Source organism: Manduca sexta, chromosome 18, assembly GCF_014839805.1.
Source record: "Manduca sexta isolate Smith_Timp_Sample1 chromosome 18, JHU_Msex_v1.0, whole genome shotgun sequence".
Classification (NCBI taxonomy): domain Eukaryota; kingdom Metazoa; phylum Arthropoda; class Insecta; order Lepidoptera; family Sphingidae; genus Manduca; species Manduca sexta.
Window position 1 is genome coordinate 10,904,530 of NC_051132.1, and position 26,689 is coordinate 10,931,218.

At 40.0% G+C, this 26,689-nt stretch overlaps 11 protein-coding genes across 11 annotated transcripts; 5 read left to right on the forward strand and 6 right to left on the reverse strand.

Moving 5' to 3' along the window:
- Positions 1 to 177: 177 nt before the first annotated feature.
- Positions 178 to 1,020, forward strand: LOC115441642 (chorion class CA protein ERA.1). Its single transcript, XM_030166503.2, has 2 exons — positions 178 to 281; positions 612 to 1,020. Exons 1-2 carry the CDS (start codon positions 231 to 233, stop codon positions 966 to 968), a joined length of 408 nt encoding a protein of 135 aa, XP_030022363.2. The 5' UTR covers positions 178 to 230; the 3' UTR covers positions 969 to 1,020.
- A 1,598-nt stretch (positions 1,021 to 2,618) lies between these two features.
- LOC115441635 (chorion protein ERB.1) lies at positions 2,619 to 3,684 on the reverse strand. The gene is made up of 2 exons (XM_030166496.2): positions 3,574 to 3,684; positions 2,619 to 3,246 (listed from the first exon to the last, which is right to left on the reverse strand). The coding sequence occupies exons 1-2, from the start codon at positions 3,619 to 3,621 to the stop codon at positions 2,665 to 2,667; spliced, it is 630 nt and encodes a 209-aa protein (XP_030022356.2). The 5' UTR covers positions 3,622 to 3,684; the 3' UTR covers positions 2,619 to 2,664.
- Positions 3,685 to 3,865: 181 nt separating this feature from the next.
- On the forward strand, positions 3,866 to 4,602 carry LOC115441643 (chorion class CA protein ERA.1-like). Its single transcript, XM_030166504.1, has 2 exons — positions 3,866 to 3,964; positions 4,187 to 4,602. Exons 1-2 carry the CDS (start codon positions 3,914 to 3,916, stop codon positions 4,556 to 4,558), a joined length of 423 nt encoding a protein of 140 aa, XP_030022364.1. The 5' UTR covers positions 3,866 to 3,913; the 3' UTR covers positions 4,559 to 4,602.
- Positions 4,603 to 6,683: 2,081 nt separating this feature from the next.
- On the reverse strand, positions 6,684 to 7,698 carry LOC115441639 (chorion protein ERB.1-like). The gene is made up of 2 exons (XM_030166499.2): positions 7,588 to 7,698; positions 6,684 to 7,295 (listed from the first exon to the last, which is right to left on the reverse strand). The coding sequence occupies exons 1-2, from the start codon at positions 7,633 to 7,635 to the stop codon at positions 6,726 to 6,728; spliced, it is 618 nt and encodes a 205-aa protein (XP_030022359.2). The 5' UTR covers positions 7,636 to 7,698; the 3' UTR covers positions 6,684 to 6,725.
- A 177-nt stretch (positions 7,699 to 7,875) lies between these two features.
- Positions 7,876 to 8,552, forward strand: LOC115441644 (chorion class CA protein ERA.1). The gene is made up of 2 exons (XM_030166505.2): positions 7,876 to 7,981; positions 8,138 to 8,552. The coding sequence occupies exons 1-2, from the start codon at positions 7,931 to 7,933 to the stop codon at positions 8,504 to 8,506; spliced, it is 420 nt and encodes a 139-aa protein (XP_030022365.2). The 5' UTR covers positions 7,876 to 7,930; the 3' UTR covers positions 8,507 to 8,552.
- Positions 8,553 to 10,419: 1,867 nt separating this feature from the next.
- On the reverse strand, positions 10,420 to 11,428 carry LOC115441640 (chorion class B protein PC10). Its single transcript, XM_030166500.2, has 2 exons — positions 11,330 to 11,428; positions 10,420 to 11,011 (listed from the first exon to the last, which is right to left on the reverse strand). Exons 1-2 carry the CDS (start codon positions 11,375 to 11,377, stop codon positions 10,466 to 10,468), a joined length of 594 nt encoding a protein of 197 aa, XP_030022360.2. The 5' UTR covers positions 11,378 to 11,428; the 3' UTR covers positions 10,420 to 10,465.
- A 3,559-nt stretch (positions 11,429 to 14,987) lies between these two features.
- On the reverse strand, positions 14,988 to 15,945 carry LOC115441633 (chorion class CB protein M5H4). Its single transcript, XM_030166494.2, has 2 exons — positions 15,836 to 15,945; positions 14,988 to 15,596 (listed from the first exon to the last, which is right to left on the reverse strand). Exons 1-2 carry the CDS (start codon positions 15,884 to 15,886, stop codon positions 15,054 to 15,056), a joined length of 594 nt encoding a protein of 197 aa, XP_030022354.2. The 5' UTR covers positions 15,887 to 15,945; the 3' UTR covers positions 14,988 to 15,053.
- Positions 15,946 to 18,593: 2,648 nt separating this feature from the next.
- Positions 18,594 to 19,311, reverse strand: LOC115441618 (chorion class CA protein ERA.1). Its single transcript, XM_030166478.2, has 2 exons — positions 19,168 to 19,311; positions 18,594 to 18,967 (listed from the first exon to the last, which is right to left on the reverse strand). The coding sequence occupies exons 1-2, from the start codon at positions 19,216 to 19,218 to the stop codon at positions 18,656 to 18,658; spliced, it is 363 nt and encodes a 120-aa protein (XP_030022338.1). The 5' UTR covers positions 19,219 to 19,311; the 3' UTR covers positions 18,594 to 18,655.
- Positions 19,312 to 19,531: 220 nt separating this feature from the next.
- LOC115441611 (chorion class B protein PC10) lies at positions 19,532 to 20,410 on the forward strand. Its single transcript, XM_030166472.2, has 2 exons — positions 19,532 to 19,642; positions 19,805 to 20,410. The coding sequence occupies exons 1-2, from the start codon at positions 19,592 to 19,594 to the stop codon at positions 20,354 to 20,356; spliced, it is 603 nt and encodes a 200-aa protein (XP_030022332.1). The 5' UTR covers positions 19,532 to 19,591; the 3' UTR covers positions 20,357 to 20,410.
- Positions 20,411 to 24,339: 3,929 nt separating this feature from the next.
- Positions 24,340 to 25,245, reverse strand: LOC115441615 (chorion class CB protein PC404-like). The gene is made up of 2 exons (XM_030166476.2): positions 25,093 to 25,245; positions 24,340 to 24,904 (listed from the first exon to the last, which is right to left on the reverse strand). Exons 1-2 carry the CDS (start codon positions 25,141 to 25,143, stop codon positions 24,392 to 24,394), a joined length of 564 nt encoding a protein of 187 aa, XP_030022336.2. The 5' UTR covers positions 25,144 to 25,245; the 3' UTR covers positions 24,340 to 24,391.
- A 556-nt stretch (positions 25,246 to 25,801) lies between these two features.
- On the forward strand, positions 25,802 to 26,567 carry LOC115441614 (chorion class CB protein PC404). The gene is made up of 2 exons (XM_030166475.2): positions 25,802 to 25,909; positions 25,994 to 26,567. Exons 1-2 carry the CDS (start codon positions 25,859 to 25,861, stop codon positions 26,525 to 26,527), a joined length of 585 nt encoding a protein of 194 aa, XP_030022335.1. The 5' UTR covers positions 25,802 to 25,858; the 3' UTR covers positions 26,528 to 26,567.
- Positions 26,568 to 26,689: the final 122 nt, after the last annotated feature.

Sequence of the window (26,689 nt, forward strand, 5' to 3'; positions counted from 1 at the left end):
TTAAACGTTATTCTTTATCAAACATACGTAGTTCATACGCGTTAGGTAATATTTTTCCTAATAGTGCATTTGACCCACTATCAATCTACGAACGTGTTGTTTCCTTACTAGGTTTAGTAGTTTCAACATTATAGTTAGGTCACTGTTTTATCTATTTGGAATAGTATAAAAGTACATGAAAAATTAAGTGACGACATTCTATCTTCAAAGCGAAGTACAGTCAAACAACCATGTCTACCTTTGCTTTCCTTCTCCTCTGCGTTCAGGCTTGTCTGATCCAGGTAATAAAATACGTTCTTATTGCTGTTGTAACTTTTGTATAATATGGTTATGGGTTAAGGTCTTAGTTCATTTCAGAAAATAATACCATAGGTGTGTAATATACCCGTACGCTTTAAAAAAAAAAAAATGTTATCTGAGGATTTCACAAATTCATGGATATCGGTGCGCCTAAATATATTATCGGGTGCCTAACAAGGGTAAATCAGCAAAACTGCAATTGTGACTGCTCTAAATAATCTTTGGTAAATCGATTGTTTCCATTGTCCTAACGTTTTTTTGCATCTTCAGTGTCAATTTCATGTGATAAAATAAAAATGCTTATATTGCAGAACGCCTTCGGCATGTGCGCCAGAGGTATCGTGGGCCCCGCTATCGCTCCTCTCGGCGTGCCCGCCTGCGGTGCCGCTTTTGCCGCTCCCGCCCTGGCTCCCTTCGGCGCCCCCGCCCTCGCCGCCCCCGGTCTCGGCTGGGCTGGTTTGGCCGGACCTGCTGTCGGCACCTACGGAGGCACTGGCATCGGTAACGTGGCCGTCGCCGGTGAGCTGCCCGTGGCTGGTACCACCGCCGTCGCCGGACAGGTGCCCATCATCGGCGCCGTGGAGTTCGGTGGACCCGCTGCCGCCGCTGGTGCTGTCACAATTGCTGGTAGCTGCGGCTGCGGATGCGGCGCTCCCTACATCTACTAAACCTATACACATGAATAAACTTAAAATAAATATTCCACCAAGAAATACCTTATCTTTTTTTTTATATATTGCAAATCTAAATCGTTCATAGCATGTATTTCTGTACATATAATGTGTTACGCTTGGGGTGAAGAAACCATTTCACTTATTTTTTTCGACCGGCCCTGTCCTGTCGTTAATATTGTCTTCGGCAGTTTTATTACCAGTAACAATATACAAAACCTATCGCTCCATTATTCAATAATTATGGCTTCATATAACTATGAAATCGACAAATGCAGGTAAATAAAACCGGACAAGTCCAAACCTCATAGGTGTGTTCAGTAAGAAAGCATCTTAAGTTATTGCTTTAATTAAAAGAAAAAAAATAGGTTAAACAATAATCTTAACTTTGCCGTCCGATCCCTAGACACGCTTACTGCACCAACCTCAAATAATAAGTTTGAAATAGTAAATTCCCTTTTTTTGTTATTAAAGTACATATTGACGGTTTGGAGATTTTTTCTTTACATATACTGTAAGACATTGCTTCTTGCAAAATTTCATAATTCTTTGTCAACGAGGCGTTCCCTATGGACTTCGATTCCCTAGTGAAGTCGCAAAATATGCTACATCAATAGTCATGTTGCTTTATCACACTGATTGAAAAGATTGTTTTTTTTCGCAACTTAAAAAAACCTTAGAACCGAGTATTTCATATAATTATTAATTTTATTATTTTACTCGTTCCCACGTATAGAGTCTTGATACAAAAACAGACGGACAATAAAGTAATACTATAAGGGTTGCTTTTGAGGTACGGAACCTTAAAAATAAAAGGTTTATAAATAGTAAGGAGACTTCTAGTTTCATTACCTGATACAAAAATCACCGCCTCTTTATTTGATAAGCCTAATAAAAAAAAATTAAACACCAGTATTGTTTATTTTTTTTGACGTAGAGGTCCTGATGTTTTAAATTCATATTATTATGTCTATTTCATACTTATTTCTTGGACGCCTACCATTTATAGGGCGGGCCCATTATAGGGAGTTTCTAAAATATTACCTGCAAGCCTTTCTATAATCTTTTTTTTTTTTGTAGCATGCGACTGTCATGACCCATATACAAAAATACTTAAGACGTTAGGAGACACTTTTGTGATTATCAATTTCAATTGAAGAAAAGGGTTATTTAAAGAATCCGCGAAACTCAGTGTGTTCGCTGCGCGTGCGCTGCGAATTCTCGCGGATGTAAATTCGCTCGCAATTGGCCAGTGTACTAAGAGCTTTAGGCTCGTTAACTTAATATTATGTCGTGCCTTCCGCAACAGGTTAAAGATACTACAAGAGCTAATTAATCGCATATACCAATGAATACATACGTGATTGACTATCATATGCCATGATAACACATTTCATCGAAGCAATTCAAAAATATAACTCATGTAATTATTATCGTCATAATTCGTCTATCCTTTTTATTTCATTAGGGAAGAAAATAACGGCAAGTAAGCCGTCGCTGGTAAAAATTAAATTAAATCGTTTCTGCATTCTGCGTCAACCCTACGTCGATGTGGAATATAAACGGATGGAAAAATCAAGATTTCTTACCACCCGTTTTTTCAATTGTAAGCTATAGTAAATAATATAATTAAACGAAAACACAGTATTTTAAGTTCTATCATATTTATTTAAGAATGCCGGTAATACGTAATCTAGTAAAGGTAGGGACCACCACATCCGCAACCACGGGAAGCAATGCCGAAGGGAGCGGCAGCAGCGAGGCCGAGCGGGGCCATGGCGGGAGCAATGGCGGCGGAGCCAACAGCAGCAAGACCGAGTGGGGCCATGGCGGGAGCGATGGCAGCGGGACCAGAGATGGGACCCTCGGCAGTGATGGCGACAGCACCGTCACCGCAACCGTATGACACAGCACCGGCGCCGGCGGTCGGGAACACTCCCTCCATAGCGACGGTGCCAAGGAACGGCAGGTTACCGGCCACGGCGACAGCACCCTCATACACGTTCTCAGAGGCGACAGCGAGGCCGGTGGGGGCAGCGGGGGAGGCAGTGGCGACGGGCAGACCACCACCGTAGGCGGCGTTGAGAGTGCTGGCAGCAGCGATATCTACTGCGGGAGCGATGGCGGGTCCGTAGGCGCCGCAACCAAGACGGCCGGCGTTCCAGCCAGTGAGACCGTCGTAGCCCCACGCGTCATAACCGAGACCGTCGAGCGCCAGAGCAGGACGGCCGGCTAAGGGTCCGGCAATACGCCCAAGGCATTGGCTGAAGACTGTCTAAAAATATGATTTTAGATGTTGGTATGAATATTAATTCGAATCAGAATTATCTATCTACAGTAATAAAATTATTATTATGGAGTAGAAAAAGATCTATTATTGCGCAAGAAAAAAAAGTGTAAGTCTCAACTCACATGATCACACTTTTATTTAGAAACTGTCCACTACTAACAAAAATTGGTAGGTATCTTTATGTCGTTTCAGTTTTGTCTGACATTAGAATTAATACTACTTTAGTATCCCATAGAAAATTAAGCAAGATAGCCCGATTTATAAAACCATATTCTTTGTAGCTTTCAAATTAAATTAAAGTAGAAATAATACCTGGACAAAGAGTGCAGTAGCGCAGAGGACGATAGCTTTGAATGCCATTGTTGTTTGTTTGTGATACTAATTGAATAATGATACATATTTTTCACACACCTCCTTATATAGTTTACATTACATTATGTTTCATAGTTTCATATAAAAGTTAGGTAATTTTTAGGTATCGTATAATACATGTTAAAACTACATTATCCAACAAGTGTTCTTTCAGAATTAGGTCTTACGATTACAACACTGTGTAAGGACTTACGACACGTTTTTATCTATTGAATCGGTATAAAAGCCCGTCTAGATTTTTGTGACGACATTCTGACTTGAAAGCCAAGAACTCACAAACATGTCTACCTTCGCCTTCCTTCTTCTCTGCGTTCAGGCCTGCTTGGTCCAGGTATGGCTACGTCGTTTTTTATTTTAATTTGAATGAAGCCATATGGAAGTAGAAATGTGCAACGAAAGATACAAAATAGCTTTTAAAATGAAATGTCATTTATAAATAGAGTCTCTTTACTAATGATTCAAGTAAAAGAGTTGTATATCAAGGTCACGCTATTGAAAGTATAAGAATATTTTTAATTCTTGCGTACTAAAATCGAATATAATTTTGTCTTAGAACGCCTTCGGCATGTGCGCCAGAGGTATCGTGGGCCCGGCCATCGCCGCCCCCGCCATCGCTCCTCTCGGCGTGCCCGCCTGCGGTGCCGCTCTCGCTGCTCCCGCTCTTGCTCCCTTCGGCGCTCCCGCCCTCGCCGCCCCTGGTCTCGGCTGGGCTGGTCTGGCCGGTCCCGCTGTCGGCACCTACGGAGGCACTGGCATCGGTAACGTTGCCGTCGCCGGTGAGCTGCCCGTGGCTGGTACCACCGCTGTCGCCGGACAGGTGCCCATCATCGGCGCCGTGGAGTTCGGTGGACCCGCTGCTGCCGCTGGTGCCGTCACCATCGCTGGCAGTTGCGGCTGCGGATGCGGTGCCCCTTACATTTATTAATAACCTACGATGACTATGACTAATAAATGCAATAACAAATTAAAGTCAGTTTTTATTGGAAATTGTTTAATCCCTTTTTTATTGACATTATTGGTACCTGTTTCATGCAATAAAATTGACTTCTACAAACAAAAGGATCTTGTATAAACGCGAACTATTAACAATTTGAGTTCTTATTTTCTTTTATTTTGGTGCAATGCCATCTATATACAGTTTTGAATGTCACCAGGTGATCTAGTGCCAATCAACAGAATCATTCAGCCTTACTTTGTTACTTCTTGACAATACGACAGAAAGGCCCAGGATTATAGGAAGGAGATAATACGCTACTACCTTAAAGAACTAATGTTGTTATAAGCCTTTTCTTCAATTGTATTGAAAACGTATGCTATAACGCTGCCTTAGTATAGAGCACTGAAGTTGCAAATATTTTTTTAGCTTAAGTAAACATATAAACCTTGGACAAAGATTTCACCGGCTAGAGTTCTTAATAATGTGCCATCTTCATCGAACACTTCGAACATCATCTATATTGGATTTTAAGATTTTCATTGTGTTTTTGTCTATTCTTTTTTGTGGCACGCCATGATGCTCTAAGGTGTATCTCTTAATTTAAACTGCTGTTATCAGTAAACTTCAATTTGCCATTTTTCACTTACCCTAAATATAAATATTAGGTAACGGTAAGTATTATAGATTTACTGTTACTCACAACTGTACTCGTGGTCAAATTTAGAGCGATGCAATAAAAAATTTTAGTAATATAGAAAATTTAAGCATGTGGTCTTTGCTATCTATCCCCAGTTTATAAAGGTGGAAAAAGTAAGGATGTTGATTGTTTTTAATTACCGCGTTTCAGTTGTTTTATTTTGTTAGAACGCAGTTAAATAAATTTGTATCGTAAGAAAGTTTGCTGACTTTTCAGATTAGAGGGTAATTTCGGTTCCGTTTTCAAAACGTCCTGTTTTTGTCAAGTTGACATAAAATAATATACGCGATTGGCAGGCTAAATAATTGACTTATGCAACATGGCTTTTTCCAAAAAAAAGATAACAGATTCAAAAAACGGAAAAATGTAATGATTCCAGATATGTATAAAACTCAATGTGGGGGCCCATCACCTCGGTAAGCCACTCCCGCCAAGCAGGTCTAATTTGGCATTCTAAGGAGTAATCATTGCCGATGAAACCAAACCCAATGTCAATGTAAAGTGAAGCAATGTCGCAAATAAACATTGCTTACCTCAATTAGTTTACCAACCGTTGATATGTTGATGATGGGATAAAAATCTATGTTTCTATGATTTCTAACCAATCCTGGATAGGGCAAAGTGATACAGGTTTTTTTTTTCATAAAGTATTCTTTCTGAATTTATCGTTGCTTTAACGGTGAAGGAAAACATCGTGAGGAAACCTGCACATCTGAGAAGTCTATAGGAATTTCGAAGGTGTGTGAAGTCTACCAATCCGCACTAGACCAGCGTGGTGGACTAAGGCCTAATCTCTCTCAGTTGTAGGGGAGGCCCGTGCTCAGCAATGGGCAAGTATATAATACAGAGCTGATATTATTATTATTATATTACAGATATTTTTTATACAACGGAAAACGAGTAGAGCGATCTCGTAGCTTATTCATAACTGCTACGTCTAACTAAAAATATCAAGCTTTTGGGAAAATTTTACACAATTATTACGTGTCTTTTCACGGTGTATTTGTCACCTTAAATCTATATATATAAAAATAAATATTTCCATTGGTCATCACAGCCCGCGTGAACGGGTGGAACAATTTCGCTAATTCTTTTTTGTTGCATTAATTATTGTCAAGAGAAGCTTCTTATGAAAGAAAAATTAAGGAAGTTGAGCGGAACTTTAGAAAACTTACCGACAATATCAATTTTACATAACTGTCAACGATTCACGGAATGTGCGCTGCAAATTCATAATATTTAAAACAGGACAACGTCTGTCGGGACAGCTAGTGTCTTAATATATTGCCCAGTAGCTAATGAGAAATAGGAGAACTCAACAATATCCTTGTAATTGTAATACAAGTGTATGTAGGCAAATATATGTATTCTATCGCATTATTTATATCGCAGTAAAAACAATAAATGAAAGAAATATTTATGCTAACATCTTATTTATTTCAGAATAACTGGAGTTTTCTAGTAGAGGTAGGGACCACCACATCCGCAACCACGGACGCCAAAGGGAGCAGTGGCGGCAAGACCGAGAGGAGCCATGGCGGGAGCAATAGCAGCAGCAGGAGCGAGTCCGAGCGGAGCCACAGCGGGAGCGATGGCAGCGGGACCAGCAATGGGACCCTCGGCGGTAATGGCAACGGCACCGTCACCACAACCGTAGGACACAGCGCCGGCGCCGGCGGTCGGGAACACACCCTCCATAGCGACGGTGCCAAGGAACGGCAGGTTACCGGCCACGGCGACAGCACCCTCGTACACGTTCTCAGAGGCAACAGCGAGGCCGGTGGGGGCAGCGGGGGAGGCAGTGGCGACGGGCAGACCACCACCGTAGGCAGCGTTGAGAGTGCTGGCAGCGGCGATGTCTACGGCGGGAGCGATGGCGGGTCCGTAGGCACCGCATCCGAGACGGCCGGCGTTCCAGCCAGTGAGGCCATCGTAGCCCCAAGCGTCATAACCCAGACCGTCGAGCGCCAGAGCAGGACGAGCGGCCAAGGGACCAGCGATGCGACCCAAGCACTGGCTAACGGCAGCCTAAATAAATCACAATGAAAATATTACATTCCACTATTAAGTGAGTAATAATACTTTTTTGAGATATATTTACATTTTCCGTATAATATAAAATATTTCTTTCCCTAATGATATGCAAACTTATAAAATTTAAATCTTTGCTATTATAAAACTGAAGCTTTTGTTTTTTTTTAACGTACTCATTTCTGAAACTATTACTTTCTTACATCATCCTTTATCTAAGATTAATTCGTGGGAATAATGTTTTGAGTGGACAGAGGCGACAAAAGGATTTAACAAAATATTAAAATACCTGGACGAAGAGTGCGGAAGCGCAGAGGATGATAGCTTTGAATGCCATTGTTGTTTTGTTGTGATACTAATTGAATAATGATTGGATAATTTACTTTACGCCTTTTTATACAGTTCACTTTCTATAATTTTAATCACAGAGTTTGGGTAACATTGACGTAATATTAGTACAAACATGTCAAGTCCAATATATTGCTATCAATGAACGTGACCTTACACCAACAAGGTTTAAATAGTTTCACAACTTGAATTAGGTCACTAGGTCTTATCTATGCAAAGTAGTATAAAAGTATACCTAGATTGAGGTATTAGCATTCTGACTTCAAAATTAAGTACAGACAAACATGTCCACTTTCGCCTTCCTTCTCCTCTGCGTTCAGGCATGCCTGATCCAGGTATGAAATAAAATAGTTTTTCTGGAAGGCCGATTTCAAATTGCTTTCTTATTCTGTATTGTAACAAATGAAATATTACAATATTCTTTCAATTTATCATAAAGTTAATTTACATCTTGGTGTTCTCAACATTGAATTTGTTTTTTTTGTTTTCAGAACGTGTACAGCAACTGTCTCGGTAGAACCACCTTGGGTCTTGCCGCCCCCGGAATTGCTCCCCTCGGTGTGCCCGCCTGCGGTGCCGCTCTCGCTGGTCCCGCCCTGACTCCTTTCGGCGCCCCTGCTCTCGCCGCCCCCGGTCTCGGCTGGGCTGGTCTTGCTGGTCCCGCTGTCGGCACCTACGGAGGCACTGGCATTGGTAACGTGGCTGTCGCCGGTGAGCTGCCCGTGGCTGGTACCACCGCCGTCGCCGGACAGGTGCCCATCATCGGCGCCGTGGAGTTCGGTGGACCCGCTGCCGCCGCTGGTGCCGTCACTATCGCTGGCAGCTGCGGCTGCGGATGCGGTGCCCCTTACATTTATTAATTACGTACGACAACTATGACTAATAAATAAACTTAATATGGCAAAATATTTGTATCTTTTACCACGGTCATATAAATTTATACACTACTAGCTTGTGCTCGCGGGTTCATCTGAGTGATCGAGTTTTTCCCTGATAAAAGTGCGGCTATATTTTTTTCATTGTAAAAATCGCGAATGGTCTCGATCTATCTCCATACCAAATTTCATCGACTGCCTTGATGGCCTACTTGTATAGCTTGCGCGATACACCGACACCCCTCTGAGTAGGGTTGCGAACCGTACTATAATATATAGTATTGAACTATATAATATGTCTACGTACTATATTATATTGTTTAAAAAATATATAGTACGAAAAAATGCTATATTTTCAACACCTATAGCTAAGAAACAATTCCTTATTTTTTTTAAATATATGAACGCTATTATACATTAACTTTTGTTTTTTGAGTAATGGGACAGCATGTATCCGAACTTTTATAGAAATAAATCAGTAGCAAATACGTTATATTTGTCAATTTTTGCTTTTTTCTTAAAATATACTATAATTTTCTTAGTTGTATAATGTATGCTATATTTTTTATACAATGGTTTCACTTACAGCTGGAACAGTAGGACATTATTCTTATCTTAATGTTTCCTCTTATGGAAGAAGACGAGTCCAATAGGTTATCGTTAAACGCCGCTTCCTGGTGTAGGATGGCTGTTATGGCGATATAACTCTCGTCAGTCGATGCAATTATCCCGGCCTATTGGGAACCCGCTATAAATAGGTTAATCCCGAACGCGACACATTTACGTGTGCGACTATAACGATTTTAAAGTGCAACTTGATTAATAGATACTTGCTCATATTGAATTTAATTATTTATTTTTTATGTGGAACCCTGCAAATACCAGGAATCCCGTGGGATTGAAAATTTCCGGCCCCGCAAATACTTAAATTAAAGATGGATCGCGGTATTGGAAACCTTACATGCAAGGAAAGATATTTTAAAGAGAGTAAAATCCGTGTTACTTATTAACCATATTTAAAAATTTACGTGCAAAAAAATTGTGGATTGGAGTTTTATAATGGGGTAATTAACCCGTATTGTTGCATATTTGTTGGAGGGAAAGCTACGTATCAAATAGAGAAAGCTACTTCATTCTCCCTTATCCCTCGCAATACCAAATACATTACAATCATATCAAATAATGTAATTACTCGATTATGACCACAAGAAAAATAAAACAATACCCTAATACATAATTATTATATTATTATCATCATAGCAGGATTCGTGATCTATATGAACCACTCCTGGATTTCTAAATAGGCCGTAAAGGCCGAGGCCTATGGGCGGCAGCCTCTTAGGGGCGACAGATTTCAGAGGACGCTCATTCGATATAATTAATCATTGGTTTAGTGCCTTCCATAATACAAACAAATGGAAAATTATTAAGTATTTTAGAAACCTACATACATACGTACTATATCCATACATACATACATAAACCTACCTACATGGGACAGCGGAAATAAAGTGGCCTACACTACTAGTGAAATTATAAGGGTTTGTTCTTATATCAATAAACTATAATATAAAGCGTGTTTTATGCGTACTGCGTAAAGGTGTCGTTATGACCTGTACGAACAAAATTTGGTTCTGATCTCATAATGTCTAATCACTTATCGACCACTACAGCTGCATTGCGGTAAACACGATAGGATATGTCATTCCCATATATTTTTATGTTTTCTAGAAAGCTACGGCCCCAGAAAATGATCGTCGGAAGACCCTCAGAATATTTTCTATGAAGTGTAAAGCTATTATAACGAAAAACAATAGCATTCACATTGTCACTTCCCTTTAATCTTGTTTTATTTACCTTCTCTTTTTTGTAATTTGGGGGACAAATAAAAGAAAGTATTAAAAAAAATGTTTTGTTTATTACAAGATATAAAAAATCAACAACTTATATGTAAGTTGCGCCACAGCCGCAGGTGCGTGCTGGGAGACCAGCATAACCGTAAGCAGTACCGTAGGGAGCGTAAGCGGCGGCAGGACCCATAGCAGCCAGGGGAGCCATGGGGGCGATAGCAGCGGGACCAGCAACAGGACCCTCGGCGGTGATGGCGACAGCGCCGTCACCGCAACCGTAGGACACTGCGCCGGCGCCGGCGGTCGGGAACACTCCCTCCATAGCCACGGTGCCGAGGAACGGCAGGTTACCGGCCACGGCGACAGCACCCTCGTACACGTTCTCAGAGGCGACAGCGAGGCCGGTGGGGGCAGCGGCAGAGGCAGTGGCGACGGGAAGACCACCACCGTAGGCGGCGTTAAGGGTGCTGGCGGCGGCGATGTCAGCGTAGGCAGGGGCAATGGCTCCACAGCCAAGACGACCAGTGTTCCAGGCAGGTCCATAAGCCAGACCGTCATAGGCTAGGCCATCGAAAGTGATGTCAGTACGAAGGGAACCCAAACCAGAGCCCATAAGGCCGAGGCACTGGCATACTGCTCCCTGTAAACATCATGTTAGGTTAGTAAGAAATTTATATAAATATGCTTATCTTGCATAGTGCCAATATTTTTATAAACACAATCTGAATCCTGCAAAACTGTGTTTATAAAAATATAGGTCTGATTTGATCCTGCCTGATTCTCCAAATTCAATAATTCGCTAAATTGAAACCAAATTCACTTTTACATAAATTTTAGAATCGAAAAGCTTTTGCCAAGCCTCGTACAATTAAATCTACGACCGACTAGATTACACCTCAGAAGTATCTAAGCTAAGTATATACCAAAATTGTAAAGTTAAGACATTATTATAACTTGCCTGAGTGAAAAGAGCGATGGCGCAGAGAACGAAAACTTTGGCTGCCATTTTCTGTAGTGTTGTTTGTCTTTCTAAACTTTGGAATAATGCTTTCCAACTGAATCCCAGCCTTTTATAGTTTAAAAGTCGACAAGATAATAATTTATATCGGGCATTAAGCAATCATATATGATACAGAGTTCTTCAATAAATTGTGACCTCATTTCATATTTAGAAATTTTATGAGTAAGTATTTCGCCATTTCTTATCGGAAAATTGTAGCAATTTCTGTACTTTTAAAGTGAATGTTACATAAATTCAGATCTTTAAACTTGTGGAAATTAATTTGTCTTAAACACATTGAATACAAACAATGAAGCTTGCGTCATCAGCGTGAGTTTCTGAGAGAATAATTTCCTTTTAAATTAAAATATATATTATAAGCTAGCCAATAATTTATAATAGGCCGTAGTACTTATTTCGTGCTATCCATAAATGTCTACGATGCGTTTCTAGATCGAACATAACTTATAATTATTTATTTATTTATTTATTATACACAGGAACATCAACAGTTTACACATACAATTAATGTTAGTTCAGTTTTCTTAGTATAGTATTGTTCTTATGTACTTACTAAATAAAGATGTACCAACATTCACAAATACACTTATTACGAACAGACTGTTATAATAGTATGAAACTGAGAAGAGCTTTCTTGTAATATTTCAGACTGTGTACAGCCAGTGCTTAGGCAGTATTGGTCCCGCCTTCACAACTCCTTTAGCCTTAGATGGACCAGCGCCCCCGTTCTTGGCCCCGGCAGCTATCCTGATTGTGGCGCAACGTAAGGAGGTACTGGCTTTGGCAACTTGGCTGTCGCCGGTGAGCTGCCAGTTGCTGGTAAACCGTTGTTGCCGGACAGGTGTCCATTATCGGCTGTGGAGTTCTCGGGTATCGCCCCTGCTCTTGGTGCTATTACCATTGCCGAAAGCTGCGGCTGCGGTTGCGATGCTCCCTACGTTTACTAAAGCTTTTTATAACGATTAATTAAATGGCAGATTTCATGGAACTACAATTTTATTTTCACCAGTAGTGTGTAATATATAAGTAAGAATTAAGATCAAAGAATTTAAACCCATGTATTGTAATAATAATAATATGTATAAAGCCACATCTAACATCAAATTAGTCATAGATCATTCCCCGTCATATTAGCACATCAGAATGAGGCTACCGATTTATAGAGTCCTTAAAATTTGGAAAAGAATTAAATGAGGCTACTAAAGGATTGAAGACCAGCAAAGCTAATATTTTAATTTCAAAGGATTCTCAAACAGAAAATATAAATAAAATAGAAAAAACCATAGTTAGATGTGTAAAGATATCGATTTGATTTTAAGAAATAATATAGAGATTAGAAATATAACTAAAGTAAATAAATCAAATAAAAGATTTAAAACTTTTATTACTTTGGAAAAGAAGTTCTATTTATTCTATTTAAACTTACACCTTTATTCATAAACGTTATTTATCTAAGGACGGAGCATTGCTGTGATAACAAATCTGTTTCTCAGCTTTGTTTATCTGACAGCTTGCAGTTTTTTCACCTTTGTTTATCTGACAGCCAACTAGATTAGAGTTGTATCTCAATATCAGCCAATTACAATGGCCCTGTGTCTGCGCACTGCGAAGACTGGCACGCCGTCAGCACTGAGAAACAAAATTGTTATCACAAAAATTCTCCGTTCTTAGATAAATAACGTTTATGAATAAGGGGGTTACAGTTTTAGAGATAGGTAAGATTTCTATGAAAGATTTAGATGTATTTTATAAGAAATCAAAATTAATAAGAATAAGAATAGTAAAAAATATATTAAGAAATTTTAAAAAATCATGAGACAATATAAAGTAGAATAAATGGAACAAATAATAAGAATTAATAATGAATTTATAGATATGGTAAAAGTAAATAAAGTTTAAAAATAAGTAAATATAGATAAAGATGTGAGAAAAGTAATGATATTATGTCGACAAGAAGATTAATAATGGAACAAAAATAAGATATTAAAAATTTTACTATAAATGAGAAATTACTTATGTAAACCATGTCAATCATAAAATTAATAAAAATATTGTAATGTAAGACAGAAAATAAAGGATGATTTATAGCACGTTATTTTAAATTGGAAAAGGAGATAAAGTTTTGGAAGATTATATGAATACTATGACAAGCGTGCCGTAGATGTAATGTAGATTTATAGCAGAGTATGTATGAATGTGACATGGTTATTAGAAAAAAGGTTATTGTATAAAATTGTTACTTGTATTTTTCTACATAACAGTAATGTTAATTTTTTTTAATAATAATAATGTTAGCATTACCTTAAAAAATAATAATTACGTATGTGTTATGGTAAAAAAGTGTAATATATAAAGTATTTGTAAGACGCATGTAACAAGAGCAATTTAATAATGACACTAACATCATCAACACGTCATACCTAAATCATCATCATCATCTACATCAGCCGCAGGAAGTCTACTGCTGAACATGGGCCTCCCCCAGAGATTTCCAGATCACCCTATTGGAAGCGGCCCGCATCCAGCGACACCCTGCGACTTTTATGAAGTCATCCGTCCACCTCGTGGGTAGACGTCCGACGCCGCGCTAGTCAGTACGTGGCCTCCGCAGAACCTTCTTGCCCCATCGGCCGTCAGTTCTGCGACCTATGTGCCTTAACTACTGTCACTATAGCTTGCTAATCATACCTAAATCCCCCGAGGCAATTCTTGTGCGCTCGGTCTTCACACCGAATGCACGCCCATGCACGGGGGAACATTATGCCGTGACTCTAGGCACATAGAGTAATGTGTATACTTCTTGGTTGCCAAATATACATTGAGGCCTATAAGGGTTAGCGAACATCTCCCCTCCCTCTCCCTTCCAACCATCCTAACATAGCTGCACCTCCTTCCTCTTCTCTTCCTTCCCTCTATCCCCTGCCTTCTTCCTCCCGGGCCCCGTGACCGAATAGCTGCGCGTTGCCAGCGTACCGTCCGCTGGCACCCTCCGTAATAGCGGTAGGGCCCACCAAATCATCATTGGGATTCATCACACCAATACCAAAAAATATACATATTGTAGGTAACAGTTTGCAAGTTACAAGATTGAAAAATAATCCTAAAATAAATTGAATTGTGAACAAATTTGGCAACAAGAACCGGTGACCTGGATATCAAAATTGGACTAAACGCTGAAATCGATAAAACACACGTGAGATGTTAACGCTGACACAGTTGTTTCTGTATGTAATGTATTTATTACCTACTGCATGTAACACTCAATTGATTATAGGAAAATGTGCGTTATTTATCTAAGGACGGAGCATTGCTATGATAACAAGTCTGTTTATCGGTGCTGATGACATCCGTAGATAAATAACGTCTTCGAATAAAGGGGTTAGTGTTTAAATCGTATTTAAATCTTGCATCAAATCATTTTTATTTACTTAACTATCAGTAGCCTCCTGGCTCACATTGCAATCCGAGATAAGTTCTTGTTTTTAAATCAGAAAACACGGAAAATATATTCCGCGTGCCGCAGATCAAATATGTACGCGAATTTATCAGTTTCACTGTCTTACACGTAATGGTTTATAATACAAAACAACATATAAATTATTTACAAAATATATTTTGATTTCGATATAAAATATAAAAGGTTAAACAACAAAACAACTATTTAATAAATGGCACCGCAGCCGCATCCACCAAGAGGACCAAAGCCGGCAAGGGCAGGACCGTAGCCGAACGGGGCCAGTCCTGGGCCGTAGCCAACAGCAGCAGCTGGGGCTATTGGACCAACCGGGGCAATAGGAGCTTCAGCTACGATACCGATAGCGCCGTCGCCGCAACCATAGGACACAGCACCAGCACCAACGGTGGCAAACGCGCCATCTGTCGCCACGGCGCCAAGGAAAGGCAGCTGACCGACCACGGCAAGGGTACCCTCGATAGCATTCTCAGAGGTGACAGAGAGTCCAGTGGGAGCGATGGGTGAAGCACTTGTGATGGCAAGACCGCCACCGTATGATGCGGCAAGGCCAGTAGCGGGAGCCAAGCCTGCGAGGCCTGGACCCATGGGGCCGAGACCTGCAGCCCACGCACCGCCGTAGCCCAGACCGTCGAAGGGACCGAATCCATCGTACGCCCATCCTGCGCCGAAGGGCCCGGCAAGACCAGGACCAATTAGAGCCTCACGCGCAAGGCATTGGCTATACACGCACTGTAAAATAATAAACCAAATTAAACATGCAATCGTTATATCTGACTATCTGTAATAAAATTACCAAGTTAAGCATAATATGAAAAAATATGGAAAGACAACCCCAAACTCCCAAAACGAAGTGTTATTCTTATTATCTGAAACGGATTGTGAATAAATACCAAGAATAAAAAGGTAACATTACTCAATATAAAGTTTCAATTAAACTTGCTAGTCGTAATATTCATAAAATCACTTACTTTAGCCAATAGTACAGAAGCGCAAAGGGAAAGGAAGATTTTAGCGGCCATTTTCTTTTCTGTTGCTACTTTGGTAGTAGATGTTAGAATGATTCCCTGTCATACAAATCAAAGTTTTTATACATAATATTACACGATATGAAGTAATAAGTTATACGCTTGTGATATATTTATTTCAGTTTTGTAATAATTATATCACTGACATAATAAACCTAATGAATTTGATACTTGGTTCGGATGTTTTTGACAACATATTCCTTATCAAGTTTTATCATAATGTTGTGAAAATTTATTACAAATTCATCGGCTTTGTGTAACCTTGCGTACATTTTTATGTAGGTTTTATACTACCTATACGCCATCGTAGGGGATGATTAAGATATATTAACAATATTGAATACCTCCCTGAGGCAACGTGCAGTAACATCTGGCATTCTGGGATTCAAATTTAGATGGATAACCGCACAATGAGGGTTAACCGCATATAATATCGTTAGAATGATGTAATGTAAATCATGTGCCTAATTGTTTAAAATTATTTAATACAGGGTCATTTTGAAATTACGTTACTAAATGAAACCACATACTTATCTTATTGAAAATAATACTATACAATAGTCACTTGAACTAAAGGTGTGGAATTAAAAATTGCAAGTTTCGAATTGAGAAAATATTATTAAAAAGTAATTTTAAGTTTACGCTCTCTGATGCTACTACTGCTATTCTAAGAGAATTCGTCGCAGCGGCAACATCTCACTTTCAGTCAGAAATATACTCACGCACATGCCATATACGCACGAAATTACAAAAATATCAAACGATTTAAAAATAAAACTCGAATTTTTCATGAAAGTATTCATTATTGATGGTTGATTTTAGGAACAATGTTAGTAGAGATAATGATGAGGATGTGGTTTAATTTATTAACGCAATGTCAAAAAGACTCTGTATACTGGAGTAGACTTGGCACTCTGCTATTGACAATTATAATCGACGTGATTAATTAATAGTTTCTAATGTGTTATGAACGCTATGCAAAATAATAGGGTATGGCGGTTTTTCGAAACAAATTCAGCGTGAGCTATTTATGTAATTTATTTTTATATACAAAATAATTTAACTTTATACATGTGTTTATATTAACACAGGCAATTTATTCTTCTTCGCTGCTTTTTCTTCTGTGTGTTCTGCCCAATCTGTATTTTTATGTTTATATTGTTATTGTTTGGAAAAAAATGTATCTTGGTTTATAAACTTTGTTTAGCTGACAAGACTGGGTGGGAAATTATTGTTGAACAAACATTATATGTAAAATTACGACAATCCAGTAATCTATTTTTAAGTCAGTTAAAAAAAGGATAAATATTTTTGATGCATTACCTATAAACCAGGTTTTTGCCTTTATAAATCATACAAATTACTAGATGTAAGTAATAAGTGTTACATGAGTATTAAGTAGTAATTCGCAGAACGTTAGTCTGAGACTTTCCCGCCCTCACTACAAGTCCTATAAGCCAGGATCATCAGTGGCACGCATTTTATGACACCAAGCAGTGAAGACCGGCGAGTCTCAGGGAAAACTAACTTGTCTTTATCCCGCAATGAAATTAATCAAATAGAGAGATAGGGAGGAGTTGGAAATATTAATCGTCCGCTTCCCTCCATAGAGTCGGTCTGGGCTGGTCGGAGCGGATATTATGTGTAATTATAAAATGTAGGTAGATATTATAGCTTTGACATTTTGTACGACCAACGCATCAGTCCACACTCGTGATCATGAAGGCTGCAAAGTCTTCGAAACGTCGGGAGAAATGTTCAATATAAAAAATTGCGATAAAATCCGAAAAAAAAATACTTTCATTATAACGTCTAACATTCGTATAAAAATAAGAAATTCGTTATAGAATAATAGTTATACTTACTCCTGAGACATTCAATAATTAATGTCCTTTAATACCTAAAATGAAAAGTCATGCAAACAAATCGTAAACGCTTCTAGTAAATAATCAACTAAAATGTAAGGAATCATGAACATTTTGCTATTTTCATTTTTACTTATAATTCAAATCAATTTTCTCGATGGTTGTAAAATGTAAGTTACATATAGAAAAATCTTAATACATTATATAGAGAGAATGATCCAGATTTATGATTTTAATTAGTAAACAATAATATCTGGCTTGAATGATTATTTTTATGTCTACTGTATCATATCGAAGGTGCACCGTAGACATTATATTTAATTTTCCATATGTTTGCTATTTTTTGAGTTCTTAGTCAGCATCTGAATTTGCATACAAGTTATTTCAATTAGGTAAGTGGCTGGATGACATTAATGTTAATGTATACTCTTATAATAGTTGCATAATATTATGTAAGTAACTGTTTATAAACTTTGTTCTCATGTTTTAGGTCTACATTTATAGAATATAGATTAGGATAAGTTGTTACTTGACTACGCGTAGTTGTATTGCGTGCGGTATGGCACCACTCCAAGGTTCTTGGTTTGAATTCCGGGTCAGGCAAGGCGATATTTCGGTTTTTCTTCGCATTATCAGCCAGGAGTCTAGAAATTGTGACCAATATGGCAATAAGCTCGTCCTTATCATATCATGGGATGGAACACAAAACGAAAAATCGGTGCATTGGTTACAAACCTGCCTCTAATAAAGGTGTAATGTTTGTTTGTTTTGTTACTTCGTACAACAGAAGCCACTACATTTTTGTGGCCAAACATAAACAAAAATGAAAATGAATAAAGGTTAGAAAATAATATTTTTATTTGTATCAAAGGTACATTTTTATATTGAAAAACAGCTCCTAGTACATGTACGGAGCACCGCAACCGCAACCGCAGCTGCCAGCGATGGTGACGGCACCAGCGGCGGCAGCGGGTCCGGCGAATTCCACAGCGCCGATGATGGGCACCTGACCGGCGACGGCGGTGGTGCCAGCCACGGGCAGCTCACCGGCGACAGCCAGGTTGCCGATGCCAGAGCCTCCGTAAGCGGCGCCGCATCCGCCGCGGACTATGGGGTCGTACATGGGCGCGGCGAGGGGCATCGCAGGCACTCCCATGGCCATGGTGGGGGCGAGCGCTGGGCCACAACCCAGGTACTGGCTGTACACCGACTAAAAAAAAACAGTAAATATTTTTTTCAGAATTATTTTAGATCTACATACATATGTAATAAGTTAACATCTATAGGAAACTTAATAAAATTCAATCAGTCAAAAAATACTCTTAATTTTTTTAAAAAAATAACATTGATTTACACTTAATATTTTTAATACCCATAGAAGTAATTTTAAATACTCTAACGGAAACTTACGCTGATAAGGCAAGCCTGAATGCACAGGAGGAAGAAACCGAAGGAAGACATGTTTGTTTATTTTCTACCGTGTGCAGAAGACAGAATGTCAGACATACATTGTTAAAACTCTTTTATACATTTTACTAGAACATATTCTTTACTGATACCTTCGTAATTTGCTAATGATAATGTCCTCACTGTTATATAATAGATAATTAATTCGTTTTACAATACGTGACTATGAGTTACAAATGGCATCTATTTCACTGGGCCAAAGAGCATTACCATATTTAAAGAGATAAGTCACGTAATTTTATAATGTTACGTCACTGTAAGATAATGCTCAATTATTGATATTTAGTGCTATAAAAGTAACGCTGAGAAAAATTAAAGTCATTCTTTCAAGGATTACCAAATCCGTAACTAACAAACCAACTCAAAAATGGCAGCCAAATCTATCCTTTTCATTTGCGCTTCAGCTCTCTTCATCCAGGTAATTTATTTAGTCCAAACAATGCTTTCTTATGGAACCCATTCGTGAACGACGTGGATCGTAAAATTACAAGAATAATGCTAAAGTCTGACTAGATTTGGAAAGCCATCAACCATTGAACCATTATGCATTCTATTAACTAATAACAAAATTTTATTCCAGACTGCATTCAGCCAGTGTCTCGGTCGTATGGGTCCCGCCCTAGGTCCCCTCCGCACTGACATTGGTTTCGATGGATTAGCATACGACGGACTGGCGTACGGTCCCGCTTGGAACACTGGTCGTCTTGGCTGCGGAGCCATTGCCCCTGCTTACGCTGACATCGCCGCCGCCAGCAGCCTTAACGCCGCCTACGGTGGTGGTCTGCCAGTCGCCAGTGCCTCCGCCGCCGCCCCCACCGGCCTCGCTGTCGCCTCTGAGAACGCTTACGAGGGTCCCGTCGCCGTGGCCGGTAACCTGCCGTTCCTTGGCACCGTCGCTATGGAGGGAGTGTTCCCGACCGCCGGCGCCGGCGCTGTGTCTTACGGTTGCGGTGACGGCGCTGTCGCCATCACCGCCGAGGGTCCTATTGCTGGTCCCGCTGCTATCGCCCCTATGGCTCCCCTGGCTGCTATGGGCCCTGCCGCCGCTTACGCTCCCTACGGTGCTGCTTACGGTTATGCTGGTCTCCCAGCACGCACCTGCGGCTGTGGCGCAGCTTACGAGCTCATATAAGTGACTGATTTTATATTTTACACAATTAATAAATATCGAATAATTTGAATAACATGACTTTTTTCCTTCTTATTCACCGAATCCATGATAGACCAACTACCGTCAAATCAGAAAATCCATAGCAATTTTATGTTGCTTGAAAATAAATGAACCTATACAGGTGTATAATGTACATAATATAATAAAAGCTGCTTGGCTGACTGATCGATCAACGCACAACCGAAGACCGAAACCTTGGTCTAGAAGAATTAATATTTTGCAACAAAGTTATTTAAATAATGCAAGTGTACTAAGATTTCTGGGAAATTTATTCTAAGGGCGTTAAAGTAAAAAATGATATTTTCTATGCACTCAAGAACTACTCAACCGATTTAGAAAATTCTTTCAATAAGCAGCTACATTACCTGCTCCCTGAGTGTTAGATGCAATTTTATACCGGAAATGGACAGTGCTAAGGGGGAGCCACAATCCAAAGTTAGTATTTTTAATTTAGATCACTGAGATTAATGGCGTATATTAATTTTATAAAAGTTTACTGAACCCATTCCATTAACATGGCAATTTTTTATTACTATGTACATACATTTAGGCTTATTGAAAATACCACCCTTTGTTACATTGGTAAAAACTTATGAACGTGGACATCCATTGTGATGATGTTATGGATAATGATGATGACAGCAAAGCACCGAACTGGTGGGATTTTTACAGAACCAATTTAAGAATTCAACCTATTTTCAATCTATTCAATCACATCTTCGAGTATACGTAGATTTTCTCCTGCCTGTCATGTTGTCTTAACTAATTGTCAGATCTGTTTGTTGTTATGAACGGTTTTAGTCCATTGAAATGTTACATTTTTTAGGCCTTACCTTGCGTTTTTTAGAGGACGCAATTTTATTTTTTTGAAGTGTAGGGGGGGTCAGTGTAAAGCTAAAACCAAGTTTGTGGGGTCGCCACCCTTGTCCCACGGCCGCCATCTTGAAAATAGGGGTTGAAATGGTTTTTACGATGTATCTCTTAAACTATTTATCTGACAAAAAAAATTATAAACATTTTTTGTTGCAAATTAAATTCTCTACAACTTTGGTCCAGTAACTTTTGTCGTAGAACTATAAATAAAAAAGTTATAAGCGATAATGTTAAGAAATTCAATGTTAAGCAATCCCCATTGCAACCTCATCAGAACGTGTGTTTATAAGGTTCATAATACTTTTTTTTTGTACTCTCATTACGTACAACACAAACCCGCGGTTGTCGGCTTGTACGCGAATTACTTGGATCCTGAATCGCTTTGGCACAGATGAAGCAATTGTTCACAAAATCAAAGTCTGGCTCTGGAGCTTCTGAAACTGATGATAAACTACTGGAGCTGCTGCTGCGACGACTGATTGTTCACAAAAACAAATTGTTACGAACTGTTTCGGAAGTTACTGTACATATTGCGTGTTATTGTTATTACGTGGACAATCGAACCGATAATGTTGTTCGTCGTACCCTATTTTCAAGATGGCGGCCGTGGGACGAGAGTGGCGACCCCACAAACTTGGTTTTAGCTTTACACTGACCCCCCCTACACTTCAAAAAAATAAAATTGCTTCCTCTAAAAAACGCAACCGGAAATGTAACTTTTCAATGGACTATTTAAAAAAGTAAATGTACCGAGATTTTAAAATTAAAAATAACATCCGAAAACTTATGTGTACTCTTTAGATATAAGAATTATATGTAATGAAAAACATATGCCGGCAACTTCATTTGCGTGGACTTAAAAAGACGCTTGTTTACTTAAAATGTCAGGCCTGCAAATACAAAATTCTCCATAGAATAAAGCTTTATATTTTCACAAAATAGGCCTTTCGCGTGATGCACTTATAAGGGAATATAAGAAACACAAGGTCACTTGAACTATGAAAGGCTCCTGAAGAAATAATGTGAAAAAAGTATGTAAAGCGCAACAAGTATATAAGATGCGTGAAGTATAATAAACGTTTTACGAATATGTCAGGAAGTTTTTATAAACTTCAGTATACAAGGGCATAACAGTAGACATAAACTTAGCTGCCCCGGTGGCGTAGATGTGACGGTGTGACTGCAGTGCTAAGGTCTTGGGTTGGAACTGTGGGCCAAATAAAGTGATATTGGGCTTCTCCACTCAGTATCAGCCCGGCGTCTGGAAATTGTGCCCGATATGGCTATAGCGGCGATAGCCTAGTTGGTTGTGGAACGGACTGCCGAGACGAATGTCTGCAGGTTCAAATTCCAAGGGCACACACCTCTGACTTTTCTAAAAAATGACGTGTGTATTCTTTGTGAATTATCGCTTGCTTTAATGGTGAAGGAAAACATCGTGAGGAAACCTTTTTTTTTTTTTGATTTCGCGGAAAAGTGCCTTATTACTACCGCCCAGCCTTCGTGGGGGGCGACTGAGCGGTTATGCTGGGTTAACCGTGCCTTACGGCCCGGCGTTGAGCCGCCCGGATTTGATGGTGACCTTCGGGCGACCGCCGAGCCGAGTCCCTAACGCTGTGTACAACTTAACCGGCGCGGTGCCGCCTTGCGGCCCGTCTCCTATGGGGGGAGGGGGGCTCAGAAGCCCCCGCGGACCGAAGGACGCCCTCGGCGTCTACGGCAGTATGAGGCCAACAACACACTGCCGTCCATCCCGGGAGTCAACCGAAAGATGTGCAAAAAAAAAATGCAAAAAAATGCACTAGGGCGGACAGCCCCCTGCTGCCCGCCGACGACCCCCTTCGTGGCCCCTATTAGTCACCTCTTACAACAGGCGGGGGATACCGTGGTGAAATTCTCCAAACGCCCCCATTCCACAGGGCGGATCGTGAGGAAACCTGCATACCTGAGAAATTCTCTATAGAAATATTCGAAGGCGTGTGAAGTCTACCAATCCGCACTAGGCCAGCGTGGTGGACTAAGGCCTAATCCCTCTCAGTGGTAGAGGAGGCCCGTGCCCAACAGTGGGACAGTATATAATACAGGGCTAATATTATTATTATTTATGGCTATAGGCTCACCCACTATGACTTCATGGGATGGAACACACACGGCAGAAAATAGGCGCACCGGTTACGCCGGGGATAAAAGACGTGGGTATGTGTGACATAAATGTAACTACGTAATAGGCTTTTTGATAGTACAAAAAATAAATAGTTAACAAAAAATTACTTCAGCGGTGTATGTAACAATAACAAGATAGGTTTTTTTTTAATTTTTGTCATAAGCGAGTGCCACTCCTAGGTACTTTACGAGGATTTATCAGAGCACCACCATAACACACAAATAGTTATATATGCGCAGCACATCCATATTCCTGAATAGCGGCAAAATAGTCCTGTATAAGGCGAATTAAGTCGAGAGATTCTATTCCGCCCTCACACCTTTCACTACAACTTCTGTAAGCCAGAATGAGCAAAGGCTCGCATTTTGTATCAATGAGCGGTAAAGTTCAACAAGTCTCAAAGAACATTAATCTGTCTCTACCCGCAAGAAGATTAATGAAATAGAAAGATAGGATCCAGTTGAAAATATAAAATTTCCACTTCTCCATAGCTAAGCGAGAGAGGAAGAAAGGAGGCAATTATATTCATTTTTTGTGCGGATGAAGTATGCAAAGGGAGGTATATAAAATGTGGAAGGTATATGAGGCACATGGGTATGTCTATAGGGTGCTGGAATCACATAACGCGGCGGAAGTATATACACGTAAATAGTATAATCTATATATTATTCCGTGAAGAAAGAACCTCGTACCTCTTTTTAAATACATTGCACGCATGAAGGAGCAAGATTTTATGCATAATTAAGTATAGAGACGGAATGCAGAAAAATAAAAATGTACTATATGTGAACAAGTATATTAAATTTGACGGTCTAATTTCGACTAGTGGACGGCCAATAGTATTACAGCGTAAAAACTATGAACTTATTTACAGTATTATTTAATAACGCGCGCAATAAAACAAATATTTATAAAAATATCAACATGTTTATTAACTAAAACTAATCATAAAAACAATTTTAGAAGATCGCACCGCATCCTCCAAGTCCCATTCTAGGGGCAAAACCATTGTAACCGTATCCGGTGGCCATCGCTGGACCGTAGCCGATAGGACCCATGGCAGGAGCGATGGCGGCGGGGGCTGGGGCGATAGGAGCCTCAGCCACGATGCCGATAGCGCCGTCTCCGCAGCCGTAGGATACAGCACCAGCACCCACGGTGGGGAACGCGCCGTCAGTAGCCACCGCGCCCAGGAAAGGCAGCTGGCCGATCACGGCAAGCGTACCTTCAATCGCGTTCTCAGAGGTGACGGACAGACCGGTGGGTGAAATGGGCGATGCGCTAGTAACAGCAAGACCACCACCGTATGATGCAGTAAGACCAGTGGCCGGTGCGATACCTGCGAGACCAGGTCCCATGGGACCAAATCCTCCCCACGCAGCTCCATAAGCATCGAAAGGAGCCAGGCCGTCGTATGCCCAGCCAGGCCCGAGCGGACCGAGGCCACGACCTAAGCACTGGCTGTATACACTCTGAAAATATTAAATAGAATAGTTTCAGACATTTCTTTCCAATTAAATATTGTAATTTTATTTGACTGTTTACTAGGGTTGTAGTTTTATTTTTAGTCTTTTTGATTTTTAAGTAACAATAATTTAAATATGAAAAGACTATGTTGCATTATAAACAAAAACAATTCATATGTACAGTTAACCCTTACCTGGATGACAAGAGTCGAAGCGCAGAAAGCAACAATCATTTTGGCGGCCATTTTACCTATTTTTCTTCAAGCACTTTGAAGGGAATAATTTTTGTATACTGCATATATGCTTTTATATCAAAAGGTTACGTTATATTTTCATTACGATTACTTACATAATGATACGTGACTCTATATAACGCTTACAAACCCATTTTTCCATGTTCTCGTGATACATGACAATTATCTGCCTTATCGCTGTTATCTTAGTGTGAGCTATTTAGAATCCTAAACAAATGCATCTCCTAGTGGTACCTTCCGACGATGCCTTTTTCTGTAACTAGCCAGTGTATATTGACACACGTAGTTAGATATAATTCAGAGGATGTTAAAGGTCGTAACATCTTTCATTGGCGAACACTTATTTTGGAGGCCCAATTAGTCACCCTTTACCGTGCTAGAATTTAAACACCCCTGTAAACCATAGATAGATTCAACAAAATAAGGGAACATAATCGCTATCCATTGTCAAAAAATACCCTTCCACGAATCTTATAATTTTACGCAAAGTTTTTAGTCATAACTGATGTCCAATTAAGTCATATTTTATCACAAAGAATTTATCAAGTAAGATATTACATTAAACATCACGTAAATCATGTCATAACATATTTTACTGAACCAATAAGTATATGATGTAAGCTGAGGGTATAAAACTTGATAATGAAGATTCTAGAATTATTCCGACACCAGTAATCGTAGAAACAAGTATAGTTACAGATTAAAGATGACTACGAAAAGCATCCTGGTTTTGTGCATCTACACCATTTTTGTAAAGGTATATTTTAGAATTAAAATCATTTTTACTCTCATACCCTTTAAAATTAGCTAGATTTACAACTCTTATGCAATTTTTTTTCAGTCCGCCTTCAGCCAGTGTCTTGGTCGTGAAGCTCTCATCGGCCCTGGTCTCGGCGGCCCATTTGGTGCAGGATGGGCATACGACGGATTCGGTCTCTTCGACGGTCTAGGCTACGGCGGTGCATGGGGAGCCGGTCTCGGCCCCATGGGACCAGGCCTCGCGGGCTTAACGCCAGCCACTGGACTCGCTGCATCATACGGTGGAGGCCTAGCTGTTACCAGCGCCTCACCCATCGCTCCCACTGGACTCTCTGTCACCTCTGAGAACGCCATCGAGGGCACCCTTGCTGTGGTTGGCCAGCTACCGTTCTTAGGCGCTGTAGCAACAGATGGTGCTTTTGCTACTGTCGGTGCCGGTGCTGTGTCCTACGGCTGTGGAGACGGGGCTATTGGCATCGTGGCAGAGGCTCCCATAGCTCCTGCGCCTGCTGCTATTGCCCCAGCCATGGGCTATGGCCCCGCGATTACTAGTGGACTCGCCTATAATGGTTTAGGACCCAGAATGGGTCTGGGTGGTTGTGGTGCCATTTACTAAGTTGTACATTCTAGTCATTAAATAATCTTTTTATTTTTAAGTCTTCGTTTTACTTCCTCGACACTCAACATACCAAAGAAAGAGAGAATTACCTACTTTCTCTATTGTAATACTTTAGTGTAACAAAATATCTTTCATAGTACTTATTTATATTATTTTAAT

Excerpts from the sequence above, each read along its gene's own strand:
- LOC115441633 (XM_030166494.2), bottom strand. The coding sequence starts at position 15,886 with ATGGCCGCTAAAATCTTCCTTTCCCTTTGCGCTTCTGTACTATTGGCT. Across the intron at positions 15,597-15,835 it reads CTTCTGTACTATTGGCTAAA|TGCGTGTATAGCCAATGCCT; the intron begins GTAAGTGATTTT and ends ATTATTTTACAG.
- LOC115441640 (XM_030166500.2), bottom strand. The coding sequence starts at position 11,377 with ATGGCAGCCAAAGTTTTCGTTCTCTGCGCCATCGCTCTTTTCACTCAG. Across the intron at positions 11,012-11,329 it reads CCATCGCTCTTTTCACTCAG|GGAGCAGTATGCCAGTGCCT; the intron begins GCAAGTTATAAT and ends TGATGTTTACAG.
- LOC115441611 (XM_030166472.2), top strand. The coding sequence starts at position 19,592 with ATGGCAGCCAAATCTATCCTTTTCATTTGCGCTTCAGCTCTCTTCATC. Across the intron at positions 19,643-19,804 it reads CTTCAGCTCTCTTCATCCAG|ACTGCATTCAGCCAGTGTCT; the intron begins GTAATTTATTTA and ends ATTTTATTCCAG.
- LOC115441615 (XM_030166476.2), bottom strand. The coding sequence starts at position 25,143 with ATGGCCGCCAAAATGATTGTTGCTTTCTGCGCTTCGACTCTTGTCATC. Across the intron at positions 24,905-25,092 it reads CTTCGACTCTTGTCATCCAG|AGTGTATACAGCCAGTGCTT; the intron begins GTAAGGGTTAAC and ends TAATATTTTCAG.
- LOC115441635 (XM_030166496.2), bottom strand. The coding sequence starts at position 3,621 with ATGGCATTCAAAGCTATCGTCCTCTGCGCTACTGCACTCTTTGTCCAG. Across the intron at positions 3,247-3,573 it reads CTACTGCACTCTTTGTCCAG|ACAGTCTTCAGCCAATGCCT; the intron begins GTATTATTTCTA and ends TCATATTTTTAG.
- LOC115441643 (XM_030166504.1), top strand. The coding sequence starts at position 3,914 with ATGTCTACCTTCGCCTTCCTTCTTCTCTGCGTTCAGGCCTGCTTGGTC. Across the intron at positions 3,965-4,186 it reads TTCAGGCCTGCTTGGTCCAG|AACGCCTTCGGCATGTGCGC; the intron begins GTATGGCTACGT and ends ATTTTGTCTTAG.
- LOC115441642 (XM_030166503.2), top strand. The coding sequence starts at position 231 with ATGTCTACCTTTGCTTTCCTTCTCCTCTGCGTTCAGGCTTGTCTGATC. Across the intron at positions 282-611 it reads TTCAGGCTTGTCTGATCCAG|AACGCCTTCGGCATGTGCGC; the intron begins GTAATAAAATAC and ends CTTATATTGCAG.
- LOC115441639 (XM_030166499.2), bottom strand. The coding sequence starts at position 7,635 with ATGGCATTCAAAGCTATCATCCTCTGCGCTTCCGCACTCTTCGTCCAG. Across the intron at positions 7,296-7,587 it reads CTTCCGCACTCTTCGTCCAG|GCTGCCGTTAGCCAGTGCTT; the intron begins GTATTTTAATAT and ends TGATTTATTTAG.
- LOC115441644 (XM_030166505.2), top strand. The coding sequence starts at position 7,931 with ATGTCCACTTTCGCCTTCCTTCTCCTCTGCGTTCAGGCATGCCTGATC. Across the intron at positions 7,982-8,137 it reads TTCAGGCATGCCTGATCCAG|AACGTGTACAGCAACTGTCT; the intron begins GTATGAAATAAA and ends TTTTGTTTTCAG.
- LOC115441618 (XM_030166478.2), bottom strand. The coding sequence starts at position 19,218 with ATGTCTTCCTTCGGTTTCTTCCTCCTGTGCATTCAGGCTTGCCTTATC. Across the intron at positions 18,968-19,167 it reads TTCAGGCTTGCCTTATCAGC|TCGGTGTACAGCCAGTACCT; the intron begins GTAAGTTTCCGT and ends GTTTTTTTTTAG.
- LOC115441614 (XM_030166475.2), top strand. The coding sequence starts at position 25,859 with ATGACTACGAAAAGCATCCTGGTTTTGTGCATCTACACCATTTTTGTA. Across the intron at positions 25,910-25,993 it reads TCTACACCATTTTTGTAAAG|TCCGCCTTCAGCCAGTGTCT; the intron begins GTATATTTTAGA and ends ATTTTTTTTCAG.